This window comes from Entelurus aequoreus, linkage group LG05 (assembly GCF_033978785.1).
Source record: "Entelurus aequoreus isolate RoL-2023_Sb linkage group LG05, RoL_Eaeq_v1.1, whole genome shotgun sequence".
Taxonomy (NCBI): domain Eukaryota; kingdom Metazoa; phylum Chordata; class Actinopteri; order Syngnathiformes; family Syngnathidae; genus Entelurus; species Entelurus aequoreus.
This window is the reverse complement of record NC_084735.1, coordinates 30651494-30673418: the sequence shown is the minus strand read 5'-3', so window position 1 is coordinate 30673418 and position 21925 is coordinate 30651494. Positions and strand designations below refer to the sequence as shown.

General features: G+C 37.4%; 2 protein-coding genes across 7 annotated transcripts in view; one reads left to right on the top strand and one right to left on the bottom strand.

The window, feature by feature from the left end:
- LOC133650461 (calpain-5-like) overlaps positions 1-3120 on the top strand; it is a 33937-nt gene extending 30817 nt beyond the window's left edge. For both annotated transcript variants that reach the window (XM_062047715.1, XM_062047716.1), the window contains exon 13: positions 1480-3120. In XM_062047715.1, the coding sequence (XP_061903699.1) occupies positions 1480-1662 (183 nt within the window). In that variant the 3' untranslated portion in view covers positions 1663-3120. The remainder of the gene's footprint in view (positions 1-1479) is intronic.
- Positions 2950-21925, bottom strand: part of LOC133650463 (serine/threonine-protein kinase PAK 3) — a 68251-nt gene continuing 49275 nt past the window's right edge. For 4 of the 5 annotated variants that reach the window (XM_062047717.1, XM_062047718.1, XM_062047720.1 and 1 more), the window contains 7 exons: positions 20087-20135; positions 19887-19999; positions 19608-19725; positions 11191-11290; positions 10914-11110; positions 10701-10838; positions 2950-7419 (listed from right to left, as the gene is read on the bottom strand). In XM_062047717.1, coding sequence (XP_061903701.1) covers positions 7330-7419; positions 10701-10838; positions 10914-11110; positions 11191-11290; positions 19608-19725; positions 19887-19999; positions 20087-20135 — 805 coding nt within the window. In that variant the 3' untranslated portion in view covers positions 2950-7329. The remainder of the gene's footprint in view (positions 7420-10700; positions 10839-10913; positions 11111-11190; positions 11291-19607; positions 19726-19886; positions 20000-20086; positions 20136-21925) is intronic. The other variant, XR_009826233.1, reaches the window with a different exon arrangement.

Genomic DNA, 21925 nt, shown 5'->3' with positions numbered 1-21925 from the left:
ATTACACACAGAATATAGGAAACTAAAACCTTTTTAATATTTTTCTATTTTATTTATATTACGGATTGGGTCTTATGTTATGTTCCACATGTAGTTGATTCAATGTTTAACAGATGATGTGATTTCCCATAGCCTTGAAGGCATCATTGTTATGTGCAGCTTTCTCTGCCAGTGTTCGTAGTTGTTCACATGTGTTCTGCGTGTTGATTGGCTGGGAAAAGACAGACATAAGCGGAGAATGTGGCAAACATTCGGTTCCCACACGTGTTGAGTGATAGAAAAGGCAGAGCAAGACGGTTCTGTTTGAGTCCTCATTGTTTAGTAAAAAAAAAAAAAAATATATATATATTTTTTTGTCATAAAGAAATACAATCATGTGTGCTTACGGACTGTATCCCTGCAGACTGTATTGATTTATATTGATATATAATGTATATATTGTGTTTTTTATGTTGATTTAATTTTAAAAAAAAATAAATAAATAAATATATATATATATATATATATATATATATATATATATATATATATATATATATATATATATATATATATATATATATATATATATATATATATATATATATAACTTCTTGTACCAATCGGTCCACGGACCGGTACCGGGCCGCGGCCCGGTGGTTGGGGACCACTGCTTTACACCACTGCATCCGACGCTTTGCATTGGACTTGGTGATGTATAGCTTAGATGCAGCTGCTCATCCATGGAAACCCATTTCGGTGATATATGGCTTAGATGCAGCTGCTCGGCCATGGAAAGCCATTCCATGAAGCTCTCTGCGTACTGTACGTGGGCTAATCGGAAGGCCACATGAAGTTTGGAGCTTTGTAGCAACTGACTGTGCAGAAAGTCTGTGACCTCTTTGCACTATGCGCTTCAGCATCCGCTGACCCCTCTCTGTCAGTTTACATGGCCTACCACTTTGTGGCTTTGTTCCCAAACTCTTCCATTTTCCTATAAAAAAAGACGACAGTTGACTTTGCAATATTTAGGAGCGAGGAAATTTCATAACTGGATATGTTGCACAGGTGGCATCCTATGACAGTTCCACGCTGGAAATCACTGAACCCCTGAGAGCGGCCCATTCTTTCACAAATGTTTGTAGAAACAGTCTCCATGCCTAAGTGCTTGATTTTATACACCTGTGGCCGGGCCAAGTGATTAGGACACCTGATTCTGATCATTTGGATGGGTGGCCAAATACTTTTGGCAATATAGTGTATGTTAATCCCATCTTTTCAAGTCAAAAACCTAATTTGTTTTTTTTTCATGCGCTTTAAAAAGCCAGCTTTAACCAAATGCATGCAATGAATAGCTTTTTTAGTGCATGTTTGGTTTAGGTTTGATTGGGGGCCCAGAATTCGGTAGCTGTACACAAAACTATTGACTATGTTCACCACTATGGCAACAACGTACTTTGTCTAAACTGCTGTGTTTTTCAAACGCTTGCTTGACTTCAGATCTGGAACAGTAATGCAGTACAGGACCAGTTCATGGGCCAAGTGATGCTTTCCGCTTCTACGAAGGACACCGCCGATCCCCAGAGGCTGCAGCTGAGGAAACAAGGCCACAACATGGCCGATGAGATGCCGGGGAGCGTCACTCTAAGGGTCGTCACTTCCTCTCAGCTCACCGCCATGTGAGGGCTCGCCCATCGACTGAACTGTGAAACAATGACGAGCACAACGTGCCTATAGCCTCATGATTACTATTTGTAATGCAGGTAATAATATTGCACAATAACCTTTTTTTTAATATAACTTGTATATGACTTTTTACAGTGAATACCAAATATTGTATCACACTAACATAATGTGAGTAAGGCTACATTGTGATGTGGTCAAATGAATCTTGACTCACCAGACACAACGTTAGGTGCACCTGTATCCGATAGTATTGCCTCTGTTTTGTTTGCAGTGCTGTGGAAGTGCACTGCATCATACCGAGGGCTAATATCTCACTATAATAACATGGAGTAAACTAAGCATTATTACTAATGATGGCTAGATCCGAAAAAGATGTCAGATATCTGTTTGATATCAGCAAAAAAACAATTGTTGGATTATATTGGCTTCCATATAAGTGCCGAAACAAGCAGTCCTGCATTATGTTCAGTTGTGCAAAGTTGGGACATCTTCTAGATAAAGTGAACATGGTAGGCTATAGGCTACTAGGAGCTAGCAGCTACACAACAGCTGGGCACACAATAGCACACAAGCTAGACATACGACGTAAATATCCTTAATTGAACAATATTCCAGTCTAAAACATGACACTTGTAAATACAAACAAGTATCAAATAATGATAGTTATATTTAAGGTCTCCAAGGCAGAAGCATATTAGAAAGTGTCCAGCAACGAATGGGCCCGCATAATTCCATTTACTGTGATGAGTTTAATTTAATTTTTGTGGCCACTAGGTGTCGACAAATACATTTACCACTCCACTTCAATTTAAATAAAACATAAGCCAGCTAGTAATAAGCAGTTTAGTGTTATTTTCTGAGTAATTGCACATAATCAAGCATTTTCAACATTCTTCACTTCAAGTAAAGTATTATGTAAAGTATGTATGATTCATGCTGCCGTCGTATAGCATTAATATCTGTAGCAGCTCTAATATCAGTATCGTATTGGAAGCAAAAAAGTTGTATCGAAACACCCCTCATCATTACCATAATCATTTTGATACAGATCTTGTAATGGATTATCATCACTTTAGATTGTGTCCATGGGTGTGTTGACAACTAGCATTCTCTGCAGTGAAACATGTTTTTAATGATTTATTAATAACCGCCAAAACTTAAGTGTTTGAAAAAAATAACCTGGTTATGCAAAAAGACAAATGTCCACCGCAGAGGACACTTGTCCTCAGGAAGTCAGCCTGCAGCAAAAGTTACAGCACATAGCCTCAACATATTACAGCGACGCTTGTTTCCTCCTTTTATTTCAGTCCAGTTCCCAAACTGTGATGTTTTCTTTTTTTTTTGTTTTGTTTACACTCAAGACACAGCCATGCACAATTCAAAGTTCAAAAAGTCTATTGCTTCAACCACAAAAATACTTTATGCAAAACCTCATGTCTCCCATCGCTCGTTTTGTCCTTTTCCAAAGGCGAGGAGGCGGGTGGGGGGAGTGGGGGGGTCAGCCTGCTGAGGTGCGCCGGATGGATCAGCAGTTTTTTTAAGTTTTTTTTTTTACAAAGCTAGACAATAATAAGAGTAAGAAGAATAATAATTTAAAAAGTAACATTTTTTTGTCTTTGTTCCATTCTCTTGATACACATTAGAGGAATTGTCACAGCACGTGTACAGATTGACAGATTGAGAAGATAGGAATGTAAAGGAGCGACCACACAAAATGGTGGCGGTCAGAGTCTTCCCCATCTTCACCTTGGTTTTGTGCTCACAGTCCGCACATGTACTGGACATGAGTACTCTCAGCGAAAGGTCCTCACAGGCACACAAATACTCTGGTGTCCCAAGACAGAAGTGTGTGTTCTTTTCTGCCATTTGCAGGATGCAACAACATTTATCATAACGCAGCCTGAAGATTCTTACATAAATTTGCCAAAAAAAAAAGAAAAAAAAAAGTGGGGATTGGTGGAGAGAGGCGGGGGCGGGGCTTGTCACCCCCTGTTATATTTACATACATACATATTCTAACAATCTTAACCTATGTGAATGATGAGATACACTATTGGTTGTTTAACATGCATGACTTGTGTTGCATCACTCCTTCATCTGGTGGACCTCTGCTGTACAAACATGGGGGTGAGCAGCTACCCTGCACCTCCTGTCAGGGTGGAGGCCTGGCCTGAGGTAGCCCACACACACACACACACACACACACACACACACACACACACACACACACACACACACACACACACACACACACACACACACACACACACACACACACACACACACACACACACACACACACACACACAACACACACACATATATGCACAGTGTCATTGGATGAAAGGATGTTTTGGAAGTGCGTTGGAAGACAAGAACGCACACACTATTGTAGTTACATGGGGAAAAGCGACCCCCACAAGTCAGTAAGAGAACACACACATTTCCAGACTCCACCAGGGGGGTGGTGAGACAAGTGCTTTTCGTGTCGTTCTCGCCATTTCCAGGTCGGAAACGGCTGTCAAAGTGTCCCAACTTGTCGGAACTTACAAAGCGCAGGGAAGCAAGGAAACAGCAGATGATGTAAACATAGGGACACACGGTAATGATCACGGCGACGCTCTAAATAGTTTGTCTGCGTTAGCGCTCATAATAACAATATCACTTATACTTGGTTAATATTCAAGTCAGCAAATGTAAATAGAGTATTGTTGGCGCTTTTTGAATGCATCATTGGATTTTTTGGGCAGAATAGTGACGGCGTGGCGAAGTTGGTAGAGTGGCTGTGCCAGCAATCGGAGTGTTGCCGGTTACTGGGGTTCAATTCCCACCTTCTACCTTCCTAGTCACGTCCGTTGTGTCCTTGGGCAAGACACTTCACCCTTTGCCTCTGATGGCTGCTGGTTAGCGCCTTGCATGGCAGCTCCCTTCATCAGTGTGCGAATGTGTGTGCGAATGGGTAAATGTGGAAATACTGTCAAAGCGCTTTGAGTACCTTGAAGGTAGAAAAGCGCTTTACAAGTATAACCCATTTATTTATTATCATTTATTCCCATTGGCTCCGCTGTAAGCTGACTATTATTTACGTTTAATATTTAGAATGCATATAAAAAAAAAATACATCCGTCGTCATGTCTTTCATAAGGATTGTGAACAACAGGCAAAATTCCCCCCAAAAAGTGCAGTTCCCCTTTAACAAGGAATAGTCTTATTTAAAAAAGCATGCTGCTCAAATGCATGCACTATTTTCAAATAATGTATACAGCTGACAATGTAGAGACGGATTTATTTGTCTTAAGATTAAATATTCTTATCCGTATTGTTGGAAATGTGATCAAATGAAATAAAATCAGAATGCAGCCGGACCAATTAAAAGACTCAAACCCAGTTTAGTTATCCCTTGTGCACCACTAGGCCCCAAAACAGGTATTACATGCTACATTTTTTGTGTTTACGTTTCACTAGAAGGTTTTTCCCCATTTTTTTTCCAATAAGAAATTGCATTTTGTTTTTGATTGCAACCTTGTTAGCTATATAAACAAAGTAAGCGCACTTTCTCTTAGGAACTCTTTCGGCAACATTGACTTCCATTATAACTGTTTTTTAGCTAACTGTAATCCTGGTATATTATTATGTTTTTTCTATGAAAACCGAATGAATTAAATGTTCGCCAATTTTGAAAAACAAGAACATTCTGTTTTGGTATAAATAACCTCCAGATAGCGCCAGGAAACCGTGAGCATAATTCTTTCAGCTTTGATGACTTCAACTGGGCATAATTCTCAGAGCTTTGATGAGCGTAAATGAGTTAAACTATCATTAAACCGCTAAAATGCAATAAAAATGATCTCGGGCAGTTATATATATATAACATGACAGATGTATAAAAGACTTGTGTGAACTCAATAAACTCAACCAAGTCCTGCCTGCTTTCTCTCTCATTCTAGCTCAGGAGGCACAGTTTTTCTGTCTACTGTATCAAAATCAATTTTCATAAATGATTTACCTATTCGACACTTGAATTACCCGACCTCAAATATTTCCCTCCAACCTATTTTAAGAAATATTGTAGTGGTGTAACGATTGATCGATACATCGATTGATATTCTTAAATTTCAAGTATATCGCTCTGTGCTCAGCAAGTTTTGCTTGTTTGTATCCATAATTCATTTATACATAATTATCTACAATAAATAGCAGGAATATAAGAAACTTCACCTGCAGTGTCCTGTATCCTGACTATGATATCTGATTTGTTTTGCTAAAAAGTTACTGAACCGATTTCAACTCACTGAATCATTTCGTATCATATCTCTATAAAACAAAATAAATAAAAAAATCATCCCTGAATCGTATCGGCAAGCAAAATATCGAATTGAATCGTTAAAACGAATCATTACACACCTAAAATGTTGCATTATTTGCATTTTTCCGTTATTTATGACAAAAAAAAAACTATATCAATAGATAGTTGTAGAAATGTTGAAAGATTTCAAGTGTTAAAGGTGGGGTGGGGTGGGGGGGGGAGTACATTTTATTGCTAACTGACGAATGACACTTTTATGAGCGGATCTCTTTTGGATCCTAAGAGTGTATCGTCTATCTTAAATGGGCTGTTTGCAACATTTACACAGATGCATAGAGGGCGCCAACTTTCCAATGTATTTGACACAGCATATCCCACCCTCTTACCACTTCTACGTAATGACGTCATTACGAACGTACGCAACAGACGCACGCACATTAGCTTTAGGTGTTGCTAGCTAACAATAGCAATTTGGATAGCTGGCATTAGCTTTATATTCCATCATATAAAACAACGTGACTGCAAATTGTTCGTTGCTTCTCTCGGACTGGTCTTGTACGTGTGTATGCGCTTCCTGCGCGTACGTGTTGACAAGACCGGGCGAGTGACCGTCGTAAACACCGATCAAACCAAATGTTTTTATTTCATAAACTGTGTAATTGTGAAAAATATAGACAATTGTCAAACAAATGACTTCTGTTAACCCACTAATGGCAACAAGCTACCCAATGGTGTTCTTATATTTTTTGCTTTGAAAAATGTTACTGTGAGGAAATTGCAAACAGCCCCTTTAAGGTTTTAAGAGTGTTAAATGAACCTTGCTTTCTCCCCTGTAACTGCACCTACACACACACACACACACACACACACACACACACACACACACACACACACACACACACACACACACACACACACACACACACACACGAATACGCACTCACTCATACTGAGCACAGTGACTGCAGGTGTGGGCGTGGCCTGTTCTAGCACCGCACATGAGAAAACTCGACCAAAAGCTCTTTTTTGAGGGCGTTTTTGTCCTCTTTTTTTGGTTTTGAAGCGACTGTTTTCCCCCCATACAGAACCTACACACACACACACACACACACACACACACACACACACACACACACACTAGTGATGGATTGCTCTACATGTACATGAGCGCAAAGAAAAACGTGTCCTTTTTAGTAGCAGCACGGGGCCGAGAGGCTGCAAGGCCGACATCCGTCCTACGTAAATGCAAGGGGGAAGAGAGAGCTCCACTCGGACCCCCTCCCGCTTTGTGCCGTCACATGACCCGGCCTGCACGCACAAGCAGGGCTGCAGCCTTGGGTGAGCATAGAGGGCGCCCTCTAGCGACTGCTGTTCTTTATGGCTTCCTTGGCAGCTACAATCAGAGGCGTCAGGCTGGACAGCGGCTTGGCCAGCTTGAGGAAGGAATGCTGCGCGCGGAAGGAAAGAATCAAAATGTAAGACGGATGCAATAAAACGAAGATGAAGTGTTAAGTATTAACATATGGCGGTCACGCTGCCATTATTGAAACAAACGCTCCAAATAAAACCCCAAATAGCCAATAGTAGTCTGTAATGAGTGTCTGAATTTGAGTTATCATGAGGGGTCAACATTCATCTGCAGCTACATGCGCTGTAAAATGTTGGCTGTGATACTCAGTGAAACTCTTGGAATGTTGTTTACAACAAACTCAACACTATAAATGACTGACTGACATAGCAGTTTATTTCTTTACGTTGGCTTTACTTTTTCACTTTCTCATGCACTCCAAATCATAATCAAAATGTAAAAATTAAGTTGTTGTATATAACGAGTTGTCAAATTGGTATCGCCTGCAAACAATCCACTTGGAAAGCTAGTAATTGTGAAGTAAACATTTTAAACCCAACATCATTTTTACAAATGTTGCGTTGTAACTATTTTGTGGGAATCCACCGAATCAGTGATTATTTGCGTGTCCCTAGGAAATAAAATGCATACAATAAATTAACTGTAAAACATTTTTTATCAGGCAAAGTGTCCTGAACATTGATTTAATAAGTAAAATCTAAAAGCTGAATTTTGAGAAAAATATATTTGTTGCCTGTCCCCTCTCCCTAGAATTAGACTTTATCATGAAATATAATCATTTAAATTAGTGGTTCTTAAACTTTTTTCACCAAGTACCACCTCAGAAAACACTTGGTTCTCCGAGTACAGTACCACCATAATGACCAACATTAAAGTACAGTAGCATAGTAGGCCTAAACATTCATAAAAAACAAAGCAGATGTTTTATTTAACAAATATATTGAAAACATGTTATGGCCACTGTAACATTGCACACAGTTTGAACAGTAACACTGTGTTTGAAAATTGAATTAAGTGATTGTTTAGCATACGGCAGTTTGAGAATCACTGATCAGGAATATGGAGGGTCAGATGGGACATTTTTAAATATTAACTTAAAAGTGTCATTCATTTATTATAATTGGAATGAAATACGTTAATGTGTTATAAAATGTGTCATTAATTTATGTAATGTGAAATTACATTCAATTATTTAATATTAAAATGTTTAATGATCTAATCCTTTAATCAATTATTTCAATATTTAATGATGTATTTCATTATTTCATGAACCTTTGTGTAACGCTTTATGAACTTATTTCATCTGTCAAATCCCTCCAAGTCAGTGGGCGGGGCTTACACAAATCTAGTCCAATGATTGCTTTGGTCTGAAGCCTGGAACTTTGGAAGTCTTTCAAAACATGGCGTCGAATGGGGATATACTCGTACTCTTTTAGGAGGTGGTGGTAGATATTTTAGACCTTTGTGTGTGGAAGGAAGACGTGCTGACTAACAATAAAAAAGCGTGATATAAAATCGAATCCATTATTATTATTATTATGACTCAGAACATCTAGCAGTTAGAGAAATGTATTCACGTTGTCGGAGTTATTTCTGCACTTTCAGACCAAGATATGGAGCAGTACTTCTACGCTTCTCTGGTCGAAGTGGAAGTGTCGGGTAACCAATCAGGTGTTAGGACCCGCCCACTGACTGACGGCTAAGTTTGACGGATAAAATAAGCTACAGGTTCATGAAATCATGAAATAATTAAATGTCGAAATAATTTACAATTAATATTTAAATATTGAATTATGGAAGTCTTTGCATTAAATAAATTAATGACACATTTATGTATTTAATTCCGATTATAATTCATTAATGACACTCACCTAATTATTTAATTTAGTCTCATTTGACCCTCAGGTTGACACGCAGGTTAATGAAATACTTTAATAGATCTTTAAATCATGAAATAAATCGAGAAATAATGAAACACACAATGACATATTAAATTAAATAATTAATTAAATAATTAATTGAACATTGACATATTTTATTTAAATGATTAAATAATTATTGAATATTTAAATAATTAAACAATTAAGAAATTTAATTTAATTTTACATTATAAAAAATAATGACACATTTTAATAATTAATTTATGACACATTTAAATATATATATATATATATATTTTTTTCCCATTTGACCGTCCATTTATGTGCCAAATTTGTTTTCATTATTATAACTTTTTATAAAACAACAATTTACCGTAATTTCCGGACTATAAGCCGCACCTGACTATAAGCCGCACCAGCTAAATTTAGGGGAAAATACAGATTGCTCCATATATAAGCCGCACCCGACTATAAGCCGCAGGGTTTTGATGTGTAATTAGCGTAGTATATAGGGGTTCCCGCTACCACGGAGGGGATTGTCGGGACAGAGAGGACTGTTTGGGAACGCAAAGCGTCCCATTTATTAACAATAAATCTTTCAATCATTCAATCAAACTTTCACATCTTTGACATGGCGAACAGCATTCGTGCAGAGTACAAATAATACAACGCTGCAAAGTAATACAAAGTGTTCGCCTGGACGTTATCAAAATAACCAGCCTACCGGTATATGAAAAGTCAGTCTTTAATCATTGTGTCATCGTCTTCCTCCTGCGTACTAAAACCACCGAAATCCTCTTCGTCGGTTTCGGAGAAGAACAGGCCGCATATAAGCCGCACCTTTGTATAAGCCGCAGGGACCAGAACGAGGGGGAAAAGTAGCGGCTTATAGTCCGGAAATTACGGTAGTTATTTATTTGTGTCCCTGGGGTTTTTACAGTCCTGTTACCTTATGACACGTTACCCCCAATATAAATATGGATTATTCCATGAATCACATGGTCCACAAGAAGTTGTGCCACTCAGATCCTCTGCAGGCGACAGTAAAAAAGTAAGTCCAATCATTTTTCAGTATATTTGATATTTCAACTATCACTTGAGAGTCAAAATCTTTAGTGACAACCCATCCATCCATCCATTTCTACCGCTTGTCCCTTTTTGGGGTCGCGGGGGGTGTCACAGTCATGTTACCTAAATTATTTTTGTGTTATTAAATATCTTTTAGCTGAATAACTGTAATATACTTACTGTCAACATGTTATTAGCATAAATGCCATGTGGCTATATTTCATATATTTATTAATTCTGTGCTAAAAACTCCCTCATGTTACTTTCAGTCCTGTTCCTCAAATGAGTTTAAAATAAATAAAGTCTTCTGAGAGGGACGATACACCTTCTAATTAGTTCAATATGTGTATTATCAGATTTAGAGGGAATTAAACAGAACTGTAAAACTGAAGTAGTTTTTCATGTCTATTACCTGAAGCAGCTCCTTGGCAGAACCTCTGCGGTCCACGTCCATCTCCAGGCAACGATTGAGGAAGTCTCTGAAGACTGAGGACAGTCTCTCTGGGTTCTGGAGCTCCGGTGTCCCGTTGGTAGCGATCAGATACAAGGCCTGTAAAGACACACACCGTGAAAAGGCAGAAATAAAATGTTATACTATTTGATATCCTATCATGACGTTTCTTACCCTGAGTGGATTCTCATTTAGGTACGGCGGTTCGCCCTCCACCATTTCTATAGCCATAATTCCCAAAGACCAGATATCCACTTTTGGGCCGTAAGCCTTCCGGGTCACTACCTCCGGTGCCATCCAGTAAGGCGTCCCCACCATTGTGCTGCGCTTGTTCTGCTCCGGAGTGATTTGGGCGCAGAAGCCAAAGTCGGCTGTAGAGGGCGACAGAGGGAGCAACGGATAAGAGATCACGTGATCGAATGAATCTTGATGCCAACGACAACAAACTCACTCAGCTTGACCGAACCATCCATGCCCAAAAGGATGTTGTCACTTTTTATGTCTCGGTGGATCACCTGGTTGGAGTGGAGGAAGTCCAGCGCCTGAAGACACTGAAAAGAAGCAGGACATTTAAAAATTATTTTGTTTATTTCAGGAAAGTATATCTCAGATTTGAGTATGTATTTGTCTGCAAGTATTTATTTTAATTGATTTCTAATATTAGAGCTCGATTGAATTGGAGTTTTTGCAGTTTAGTTTGTCCCAAAGTGTGTTTGATGGTGTAGAGGTCAAGTTTTTCTACACCAAACTCATCCATTTATGGAGGTTAAAGGCCTACTGAAATTATTTTTATTTATTTAAACGGGGATAGCAGATCTATTCCATGTGTCATACTTGATCATTTCGCGATATTGCCATATTTTTGCTGAAAGGATTTAGTATAGAACAACGACGATAAAGATCGCAACTTTTGGTATCTGATAAAAAAAGGCTTGCCCCTACCGGAAGTAGCGTGACGTAGTCAATTGAACATATACGCAAAGTTCCCTATTGTTTACAATGATGGCCGCATGAAGTGAGAGAGATTCGGACCGAGAAAGCGACAATTTCCCCATTAATGTGAGCGAGGATGAAAGATTTGTGGATGAGTAAAGTGCAAGTGAAGGACTAGTGGGGAGTTGAAGCTATTCAGATAGGGAAGATGCTGTGAGAGCCGGGGGTGACCTGATATTCAGCTGGGAATGACTACAACAGTAAATAAACACAAGACATATATATACTCTATTAGCCACAACACAACCAGGCTTATATTTAATATGCCACAAATTAATCCTGCATAAAAACACCTACGTGTTTGTTATGCTAGCTCCTAGCTCCTCTGCTAGCTCCTAGCTCCATAGAACGCGCCAATACAATTCAAACACCTGATCAACACACACAATCACTCAGCCCAAAAGACCGTTCACCTAACCCAAGGTTCATAAAGCTTATATATTTTTAAAAAGTTACGTACGTGACGCGCACATACGGTCAAGCTATCAAATGTTTAGCAGCCAAGGCTGCATACTCACGGTACCTGATATTCAGCTGGGAATGACTACAACAGTATATAAACACAAGACATATATATACTCTATTAGCCACAACACAACCAGGCTTATATTTAATATGCCACAAATTAATCCTGCATAAAAACACCTACGTGTTTGTTATGCTAGCTCCTAGCTCCTCTGCTAGCTCCTAGCTCCATAGAACACGCCAATACAATTCAAACACCTGATGAACACACACAATCACTCAGCCCAAAAGACCGTTCACCTAACCCAAGGTTCATAAAGCTTATATATTTTAAAAAAGTTACGTACATACACAAAAAAAAAGTTGCGCACATACGGTCAAGCGATCAAATGTTTAGAAGCCAAAGCTGCATACTCACGGTAGCACGTCTGCGTCTTTGTCATCCAAATCAAAGTAATCCTGGTAAGAGTCTGTGTTGTCCCAGTTCTCTACAGGCGTCTGTGTATCGAAGTCAAAAGTCCTTCTGGTTAGAGTCTCTGTTATCCGAGTTCTTCCATCTTGACTGCATCTTTCGGGAATGTAAACAAAGACGCGCCGGCTGTGTACTGTTGTTGCTGACTTCGTTCGAAAAATACGTCCGTTTCGCACCGACAACTTTCTTCTTTGCTTGCTCAGCTTTTTTCTCCATAATGCAATGAACATGATTGCAACAGATTCACGAACACAGATGTCCAGAATACTGTGGAATTATGAAATGAAAACAGAGCTTTTTTGTATTGTATTCAATGGGGAAGGCCTACCTCTGTTCCCCGGGCTACGTCACGCGCATACGTCATCCTCAGAGGCGTTTCGAACCGGAAGTTTAGCGGCAAATTTAAAATGTCACTTGATAAGTTAACCCGGCCGTATTGGCATGTGTTATAATGTTAAGATTTCATCATTGATATATAAACTATCAGACTGCGTGGTCTGATAGTGGGTTTCAGTAGGCCTTTAAGTGTTCCCAATAACAGTGAAAATTTAGTAATCTATCTTTCCATTTCTACCGTGGGGAGTTGGAGCCTGTCCCAACTGGACTAGTACCACATAATGAAGAATCAGTAGGAACTATGAGAAAACATTTTTTTTTATTCATATCCCAAATACAATAGTTTTTTATTCTGACTATAAATATATTTATAATTTTCAAGAATCCCCCCAAAAAAGTCCTTAAGAATTTAAAAACTTTTTTTTTTACATTTAAAAAAAAAAAATGTAATTGCAATTATTTAGATTTTTTAATTGTATTTATTCATGTTTAAAAACATTTTTAAATAATGAATTAAAACCATGAAAAAATAATTGAATTATTAAATAATTACCTTTTACAAGAAATACATTGAATTAATAAATATGTTTTTAAATTATAAACTAATTAAATAAATCATAAAATAACAATCTCATTAAATGATTGTATTTTTAGATGCACTTTTACATGAAAAAAATTAGAGACATTTTTTAAAATCATTTAAGTACCAGTAGAGTGGAAAAACAAGTTGACTTTATATGCTTATTTGTGTTTCATTATATCCATTAAATCATATCAAATTGTATTTACAATCCACAAAGTATGTGAAAACACTGTCCAAACATCACAAAATGCCACAAATCCAGTCCGCCATTTTGAATATTGCGCTCTGAATACCTTCGGCTATTTTCGGATATTGACATCACAATAGTAACACTTCTGCACTCTGACCATATGATCAGATCAGTCATACTGGAAATATGCAAACATTGGAAATATACGTGGTGTTTATCATTCACAATCCTTATGTAAGACAAGAACACATATGCTTGGCTTTTTTATGCATTTGAATTCCTAAATAATAAGCCAACAATTGAGTCAACAGATCATTATACTGTAGGGCAGGGGTCACCAACCTTTTTGAAACCAAGAGCTACTTCTTGGGTACTGATTAATGCGAAGGGCTACCAGTTTGATACACACTTAAATAAATTGCCAGAAATAGCCAATTTGCTCAATTTACCTTTAACTCTGTTATTATTGATAATTAATTATATTTATCTTTGTGGAAACACTGATCATCTTAATGATTTCTCACAATAAATATATATAGAAACAGATAAATATCAATATGCAACACTTTATTTTTATATTTTCTCCAAGTGCACATTTTTCAAATTGAACATTTTCAAATGATCACTTCTAAGACAGTCTTGTGAAATCACAATATCCCATTTTAACTAGCTAGCCACTAACATTTTTTAACAAATCATGAATTACTTTGCACCATGTTTGTACAAATAATAACTCATGTAAAATACAAAAGTAAACTCTCAAATTTTTAAATAATGTCACACTTTGAACTGGACACCAAATCTGTTATCTGTTTCTTTGTCAGTTAGTGGGAAGCCTGGCATTGCATGCTGTTAACTAGTGTATTGTACTCTGGTGTGTAACTTGACACTGCAACTCTGAGTGAGTCTTGCAGATGTGCATCAGTGAGGCGTGTTCTGTGTTTGTTCTTGATGAAGTTCATGTCAGAAAAGGCTGATTCACAAAGATAAGATTTTTCCTCATTGTTTGCGGAACCTTCTTAATCTTTTGGACATATTTTCACAGCAATCTGGCCTTAAGCTTAATTATGATAAATGTAAAATGTTAAGGATCGGAAATCTAAAGGGAACGTCCTTTCGAATGGAATGCAAAGTGCCTGTTTTGTGGACAGATGGACCAGTTAACATACTTGGTGTTGTTGTCCCAGAAAATCTGGAAGATCTAGGCTCAGTAAATTATGATAATCGACTAAGAAAGCTGGACAAAATTATGCAATTATGGAAAGGGAAAACCCTAACCTTGTATGGTAAAATGTCTATTGCCAACTCGTTAATTATTCCTTAATTTATTTATTTGTTTTTGTCATTACCAGCTCCATCACAAAACTTTTTTAAGATTTATGAGCGGAGGGTCTTCGATTTTGTCTGGAACGGCAAACCAGAAAAGATTAAAAGAAAGGTTTTGTACAATGAGTATGAATATGGGGGCCTGAAACTTCTCAACCTTGAAGCTATGTGTCTGTCTTTAAAAGCATCAATTGTTCCAAAGATGTATTTAAACATTGAGTGGTACACAAATGTCCTGTTGGACAAAAAACATGTACTGTATCAAAATAAATTGTATCCTTTTTTACAAGTGATCCCCTCCCATTTTTCTTATGTAGAGAGTCTGCTGGGAAACATGGCGGGGTTCATAAAGGAAACAATCCACTCATAGTGGTGTTTTCAATTTTATGTGCCAGAAAAAAGAGACGGTATTTTGCAGCAGATAATATGGATGAACTCTAATATTGTAATAGATGGAAAGCCTTTCTGTTGGAAAAATATGTTTGAAAGAGGAATCATTTTTGTCAATGATATTATCAATGAGAATGGTAAAATTATGAAGTATGATGAATTTAGAGCTATGTATGGTGATGCTTGCTCAAGCTTTTCATTTTATCAACTAACTGGAGTAATTGGGAAAAGATGGAAACAAATAATTAATTATGGAACTACTAAATTATTAGTTTGTAAACCTCTAATAAGAAATTCTAGTTGGCAAAAAGGAACTAAAATAAATAGAAAAATATACAATTTTTATTTAATAAAGAAATCTTTAAAGGCTGCCCCATACAACACATATGGAAAATGGGAGGACTTTTTTGACTGCCCGTTGCCATGGGATGCCATATTCAAACTAATCTATAAAACTACTATCGATGTGCAAAATCGTTATTTTCAAATTAAAATTATTTATAACTTCTTACCCACAGGGAAAATGTTAAAATTATGGAATATGACAGAGTCAGATGATTGCCGATTTTGTTGTCAGGAGCCTGAATCCACCCTGCATTTGTTTTGGTATTGTCATATTGTGTCTTTGTTTTGGGTGGAAGTTGAAAAAATGTGTTCTAGGATTGGTTTGTTTATGAAGCTTAATGTGGTTTCTGTTATTTTAGGAGAGTTCATTGACAATCATGATTTAGTCAATTTAATTATAGTACTCGGTAAAAGGTTTATTTTTAAGGCCAAAAACAGATATTCACTTAGTATTACTTTCTTTAAAACATTTATTCAGTATTTTCTAACTTTAGAAAGTTACATGGTTGAAAACGATACTGATGCCAAAAAACATTAAAAGAAAGAAGTCCTCAAAGGCTTATTTTGAAAGTATAATTATGTTTATAGATTATATGATATCTGTTGTTGTGCTCCCTAATTTGAGTGACCTGGACATAATCTGGACTGTACATAAATGCTTATTTTGAAAATGTAATTTTGTTTATAAATTGAATGCAATCTGTTGTGTTCCCTAATTTTTTTCTGTGTACATGAATGAAGGTGTGTGTTGCTGAGTCCGACTTGGACATTATCTGCACTGGGCCTGGTTTTAAAAACCCTTTAAACAAATCTAATTTCATTGGCAACCTGGTCTGTTGAAGATAAGGCCCTTTTTTTTTTTTAAATAAAATAAAATAAGATAAATAAATAAAAAACATTTTCTTGGATAAAAAAGAAAGTAAAACAATATAAAAATAATTACATAAAAAATAGTAATTAATGAAAATGTTAGTGGACCAGCAGCCTATACAATCATGTGTGCTTCAGGGACTGTGTCCCTTGCAGATGTGTTGTCTATGTTGTGGGAACCAGAATATTGGTAGCAGAAAGAAATAACCCCTTTTGTGTGAGTGGGTGAGGATGAGTGTGCATGGGGGAGGTTGTTTGGGTTGATGCACTGATTGAAAGTGTATCTTGTGTTTTTTCTATGTAGATTTAATTAAAAAAATAAAAAAGAATTTTTTTTTTATTTTAAAAAAAAAATTATTATTATTATTTTTTTTAGAACAGGCCCGCGGGCGACTCATCTGGTCCTTACGGGCGACCTGGTGCCCGCGGGCACCGCGTTGGTGACCCCTGCTGTAGGGTGACCATTTCTATGACAACAAAAAGGAGGACATTATGCGGCATATGACACCAAAAAGGAGGACATTATGCAGCATATCAATAAATTACTATGGTGTACATAGGACTCTGGTATACTCTTATTTATAGTACAATTTTGAGTGGTTTAAAGATGATGTTTGTGTGGCTAAATAGGAAAAAATATAAAATTCAAGTGTTTGTTAACAGTATTTGTATTTATTCAATACATTGTGGTGTTCAAAAAGTGACCACTGAGATGAATCTTTTCAAGTGCAGAGTGCCACAAAGCATAACATGTGTGGACTTAAATGTAAACAACAATTAACAGGTAGCATATATAATAAAAAAAAAGCTTTTTAAAAAAGCCTGAATAACCTTTTATATAAACAACAAAGGAGATTGTAACAAACAAACAAACAAGAAAACATTCAACTGTTCAAAAAGCATAGCATTTCTAAAGTGCTTCAGTCATTTGGGGACTTGTCTTCAGTGTCTGTGTGTGTGCGCAGCAGACCAGTCTTTAAGCAAACTCCACATTCACCCTCTGTAGCAGCTCAGGATCAACAGCCCCTTGCAGCGGTTATCTTGTCATCCAGGGGCGACGAAACTTCACGAAAAAATGTCCTCATTGAAGAGGTACCTGCCGCAAGTTTATTACTTTTATGTTTATCTGTACCCGCATGCCGTTCAATTGCAGCTTTCCCCTGACTACTTACGTCGACATCACATCGACAAAGTGTGCAGAAGCCATGGAATGAGTCTCGACTGCTTTTCGTTATAAATTCGTGCTCTTTTATCCATTCAGAATTAAATGAGGTCTTGCGTTTTGGCATGATGCTAACTTTCTGTCAATGTCATGCCGCAGCAGCACATGGACCCTTGTTTACCTTTCTAACCAATGATAAGCAGATTTGTATCCGACACCGCTCTTAGCCAATCATTTGATATGTTACTGCGTTGGGGGCATTTTTTTACGGTCTATGATTGGCTATTGCGCTGCAGCCCAGCAAAGATGAAAAAACTCCACTCTTCAAGCCTAGTGCCTCAAAAAGGAGGACAAATACGTGTCCGGCTTGATGCTGCGCCGGACGCCGGACAGGGCATTGAAAATTCGGACTGTCCGGCCTAAATCCGGACACCTGGTCACCCTATTATACTGTCTCTCTAAAAACATCCAGAAACTGCCAACAATATTCCATTTACATGTCGTGACCTGAAAATTAACCAAATATGAGTGATATTGTTATTATAAGCACCAATGCAGACGGCCTATTTTAGTGGCGCATTGATAGCAGTTAGCTAATGCTAGCTTACGCTGCTATTGTTGACACACAGAGCAGACGGCTGCTTTTGCTTCATCACAAACTTGCTAAAAGTAATTTCTAGATTATAATTGATGCATCTCTCACCTGGCAGTAGACACATGTGGCCATGGTCTGACAGGCTGGTCGACTTTGACATTGGCCGAGATGGCGAAATAGACCCAACAAGACACTTCTTACAATAACTTTTTTTACCTTTCGTGAGGATTGCGATTGAATCTTCATCTAAACGGAATTATGTGAGCGTCCCATCGGTCCGCGTCCCCGCGAGATGGAAATATTACAGCAAGTGCTTGTTTTATTCTGGTTTGTTATTGTTAGTTTGTACGTTGAGCACCGAGCAACGCTGAGGATGCTAGTGTCACAATGAAACTGCACCCATCACTCGGCTTCTAAAACTTATTGCTCATCCTCTTTGTGTTCGGGTTCAAAAATATAAGGTCCTGGATCTTAATTTATCCAAAAGTAATACTTGTTGGCTCTCACTAAGTCTGCTTGATTAGTATTGTTGTTGATAGGGAAGGGATCTTTGGTTCCCTATCAACACGCGATCACGTGACTGGCTTCCTCATTGTCTCTCAAAATGGCTCGAGAATCTCCGTGAGATTGATACTATTTTGATCATATCTAATTATTCGCAAACTTCGTAAGTCTTTTGGTGTCATAGATCAGACATATATGATAATAGCTTCAATATAGAGGCAACTTGTTTTTACCCTCTACTGGTACTTTAATATAAATAAATCATGAAATAACAGAAATCATGAAATAATGGAATATTTATTTACTCTTTATGCTATCCCCATGCTCATTCACTGTGTATACATGTCATATGTCCAAGAGGAACTTTTGAAATCTGTTTTGAAAAGGTTTTATTATAATTTGTATACCAAATGATTTTTACAAAAATCAGTTTAAATTGAGTATCGACTCTGAATCAAAACCGTGAGTCTTTGTAAAATTCATATCCCTACTAATGTATTTTTTGTTAATCTATTTAAGCCAGTGACATGTAGAGAGAGGCAGAACAATCCTATTTTCCTCTTCAAAACAAAAGTTAGCTGTGATCGGTGGAAGTGGGTGTGGTTGCCGTCACCGTCTTTACATTTGGGTTTCTTACCTCTCTGCAAACCGCTGCTATCTGGCCCTCGTCCATGCAGGTCTCAGTCACCACGTCTGTCAACGAGCCGCCGGCCAAATACTCCATCACCACCCACAGCTCATCTCCTACCAGGTAACTATGAAAAAAAATGTTTTCCTTCAGTATCAAGGAGAGGTCATTCTGACACTGAAGTGTAGCAATACTAACAGTAGGGGACAGTATTGCAATTTGGGCAGCAAAAAGAAAAGTGAAAGAATCTTGATCCATGAAATAATGCACAATCATCTGTTAACACACCTGTCCAGGTAGTTGACTATATTAGAGTTTTTGTTTTCCCTCATCACTAAGATCTCATTGATGATCAGCTCCTTCTTGGGTTGCTGCTGCAGGTTCATCTGCTTGATGGCCACCTGAAGAGAGAAGAACAAACTGTATGTACAGTACACTTCCCAGCAACACATCTACAGCATGAAATGCCATGATCTTCTTTTGTTTACCTCTTGGCCTGTTGCTATGTCGATGGCGGTATACACAGTGCCAGAAGCCCTTGAGGCAAACACATGTAAAATTCATCACTTTTGTTTTGAAATTAGGTTCATTTCATCACGCTTTTTTACGCTTGGAAATGATGAGGGATTGGTCATCATCGTCACAGGAAATGCTTTGACCCAATTGGATTAATATGAATCTGCTTCCCAGTAAATTGAATTTGCATTTGCCCGCACGATAACAATAACCACAACATTCATTCACAACATCGTATTTCCTCAAAAATAATCCCACTGGAAACACAATTCAAAGCAATGGCGAGTAGGGAGGTGTCCATTCCTGTGCTTATTATGTTTCATATCTATAAATCCAATTTGTAGATATGAAATGATAAATGACCACATTGAACCTGCCTGGCAGATCTGGGCAAAATTTTAACAGCCCTATTCTCCCGTTTGCGCTTAAGTTTTTTCTAATCATAATAGATTCGATCACTTCATGAAAGTCTCTGTTATCATTTTATTATGTGTGGTGTACACTGCATACAAACTTCCATATGGCCTCGGAAGCGCGTAGAAGCAAAACTGATTAAGTGGATGGGAGAATACGTGGAAGGCCAGATTTGACAGGGCAGGCTCACATTTTAGGCTTGCTCAACCCAAAGTGCGCATCTTGAATGAAGACGAGTAGTGACAGACTTTAGTGGAGTAGGAGAATGCGGCCCAGCCAGAATCCGTGCAGTTGTACACCTTTTTTCCACTTAAGCACGTGGGAAAATAGGACCCTGAATGACTATGATTGAAATATACAGCACAGTGCTCCTGTTGTGTGTCCTGTTCTTAACCTTATTCACTTAATGTGTTAAATAACAAATGGACTATAAAGACAATATAACATACATCTGTAAACGTGCATGCATATGCAAAAGTGCAATATATTTATCTGTACAGTAATCTATTTAAATCCGCACCTTCTTTTGTAAATGCAACTTTTATCCTGCACTACAATGAGCTAATGCAACAAAAATTTGTTCTTATCTGTACTGTAAAGTTCAAATTTGAATGACAATAAAGGAAGTCTAAGTCTCTAAATCAGGGGTCACCAACGCGGTGCCCGCGGGCACCAGGTAGCCCGTAAGGACCAGATGAGTAGCCTGCTGGCCTGTTCTAAAAATAGCTCAAATAGCAGCACTTACCAGTGAGCTGCCTCTATTTTTTAAATTTTATTTATTTACTAGCAAGCTGGTCTCGCTTTGCCCGACATTTTTAATTCTAAGAGAGACAAAACTCAAATAGAATTTGAAAATCCAAGAAAATATTTTAAAGACTTGGTCTTCACTTGTTTAAATGAATTCATTAATTTTTTTTACTTTGCTTCTTATAACTTTCAGAAAGACAATTTTAGAGAAAAAATACAACCCTAAAAATGATTTTAGGATTTTTAAGCACATATACCTTTTTACCTTTTAAATTCCTTCCTCTTCTTTCCTGACAATTTAAATCAATGTTCAAGTAAATTTATTTATTTTATTGTAAAGAAAACATTTTAATTTAATTCTTCATTTTAGCTTCTGTTTTTTCGACGAAGAATATTTGTTAAATATTTCTTCAAACTTATTAGGATTCAAATTCAAAAAAATCATTCTGGCAAATCTACAAAATCTGTAAAATCAAATTTAAATCTTATTTCAAAGTCTTTTGAATTTATTTTAAAAATGTTGTTCTGGAAAATCTAGAAGAAATAATGATTTGTCTTTGTTAGAAATATAGCTTGGTCCAATTTGTTATATATTCTAACAAAGTGTAGATTGGATTTTAACCTATTTAAAACATGTCATCAAAATTCTA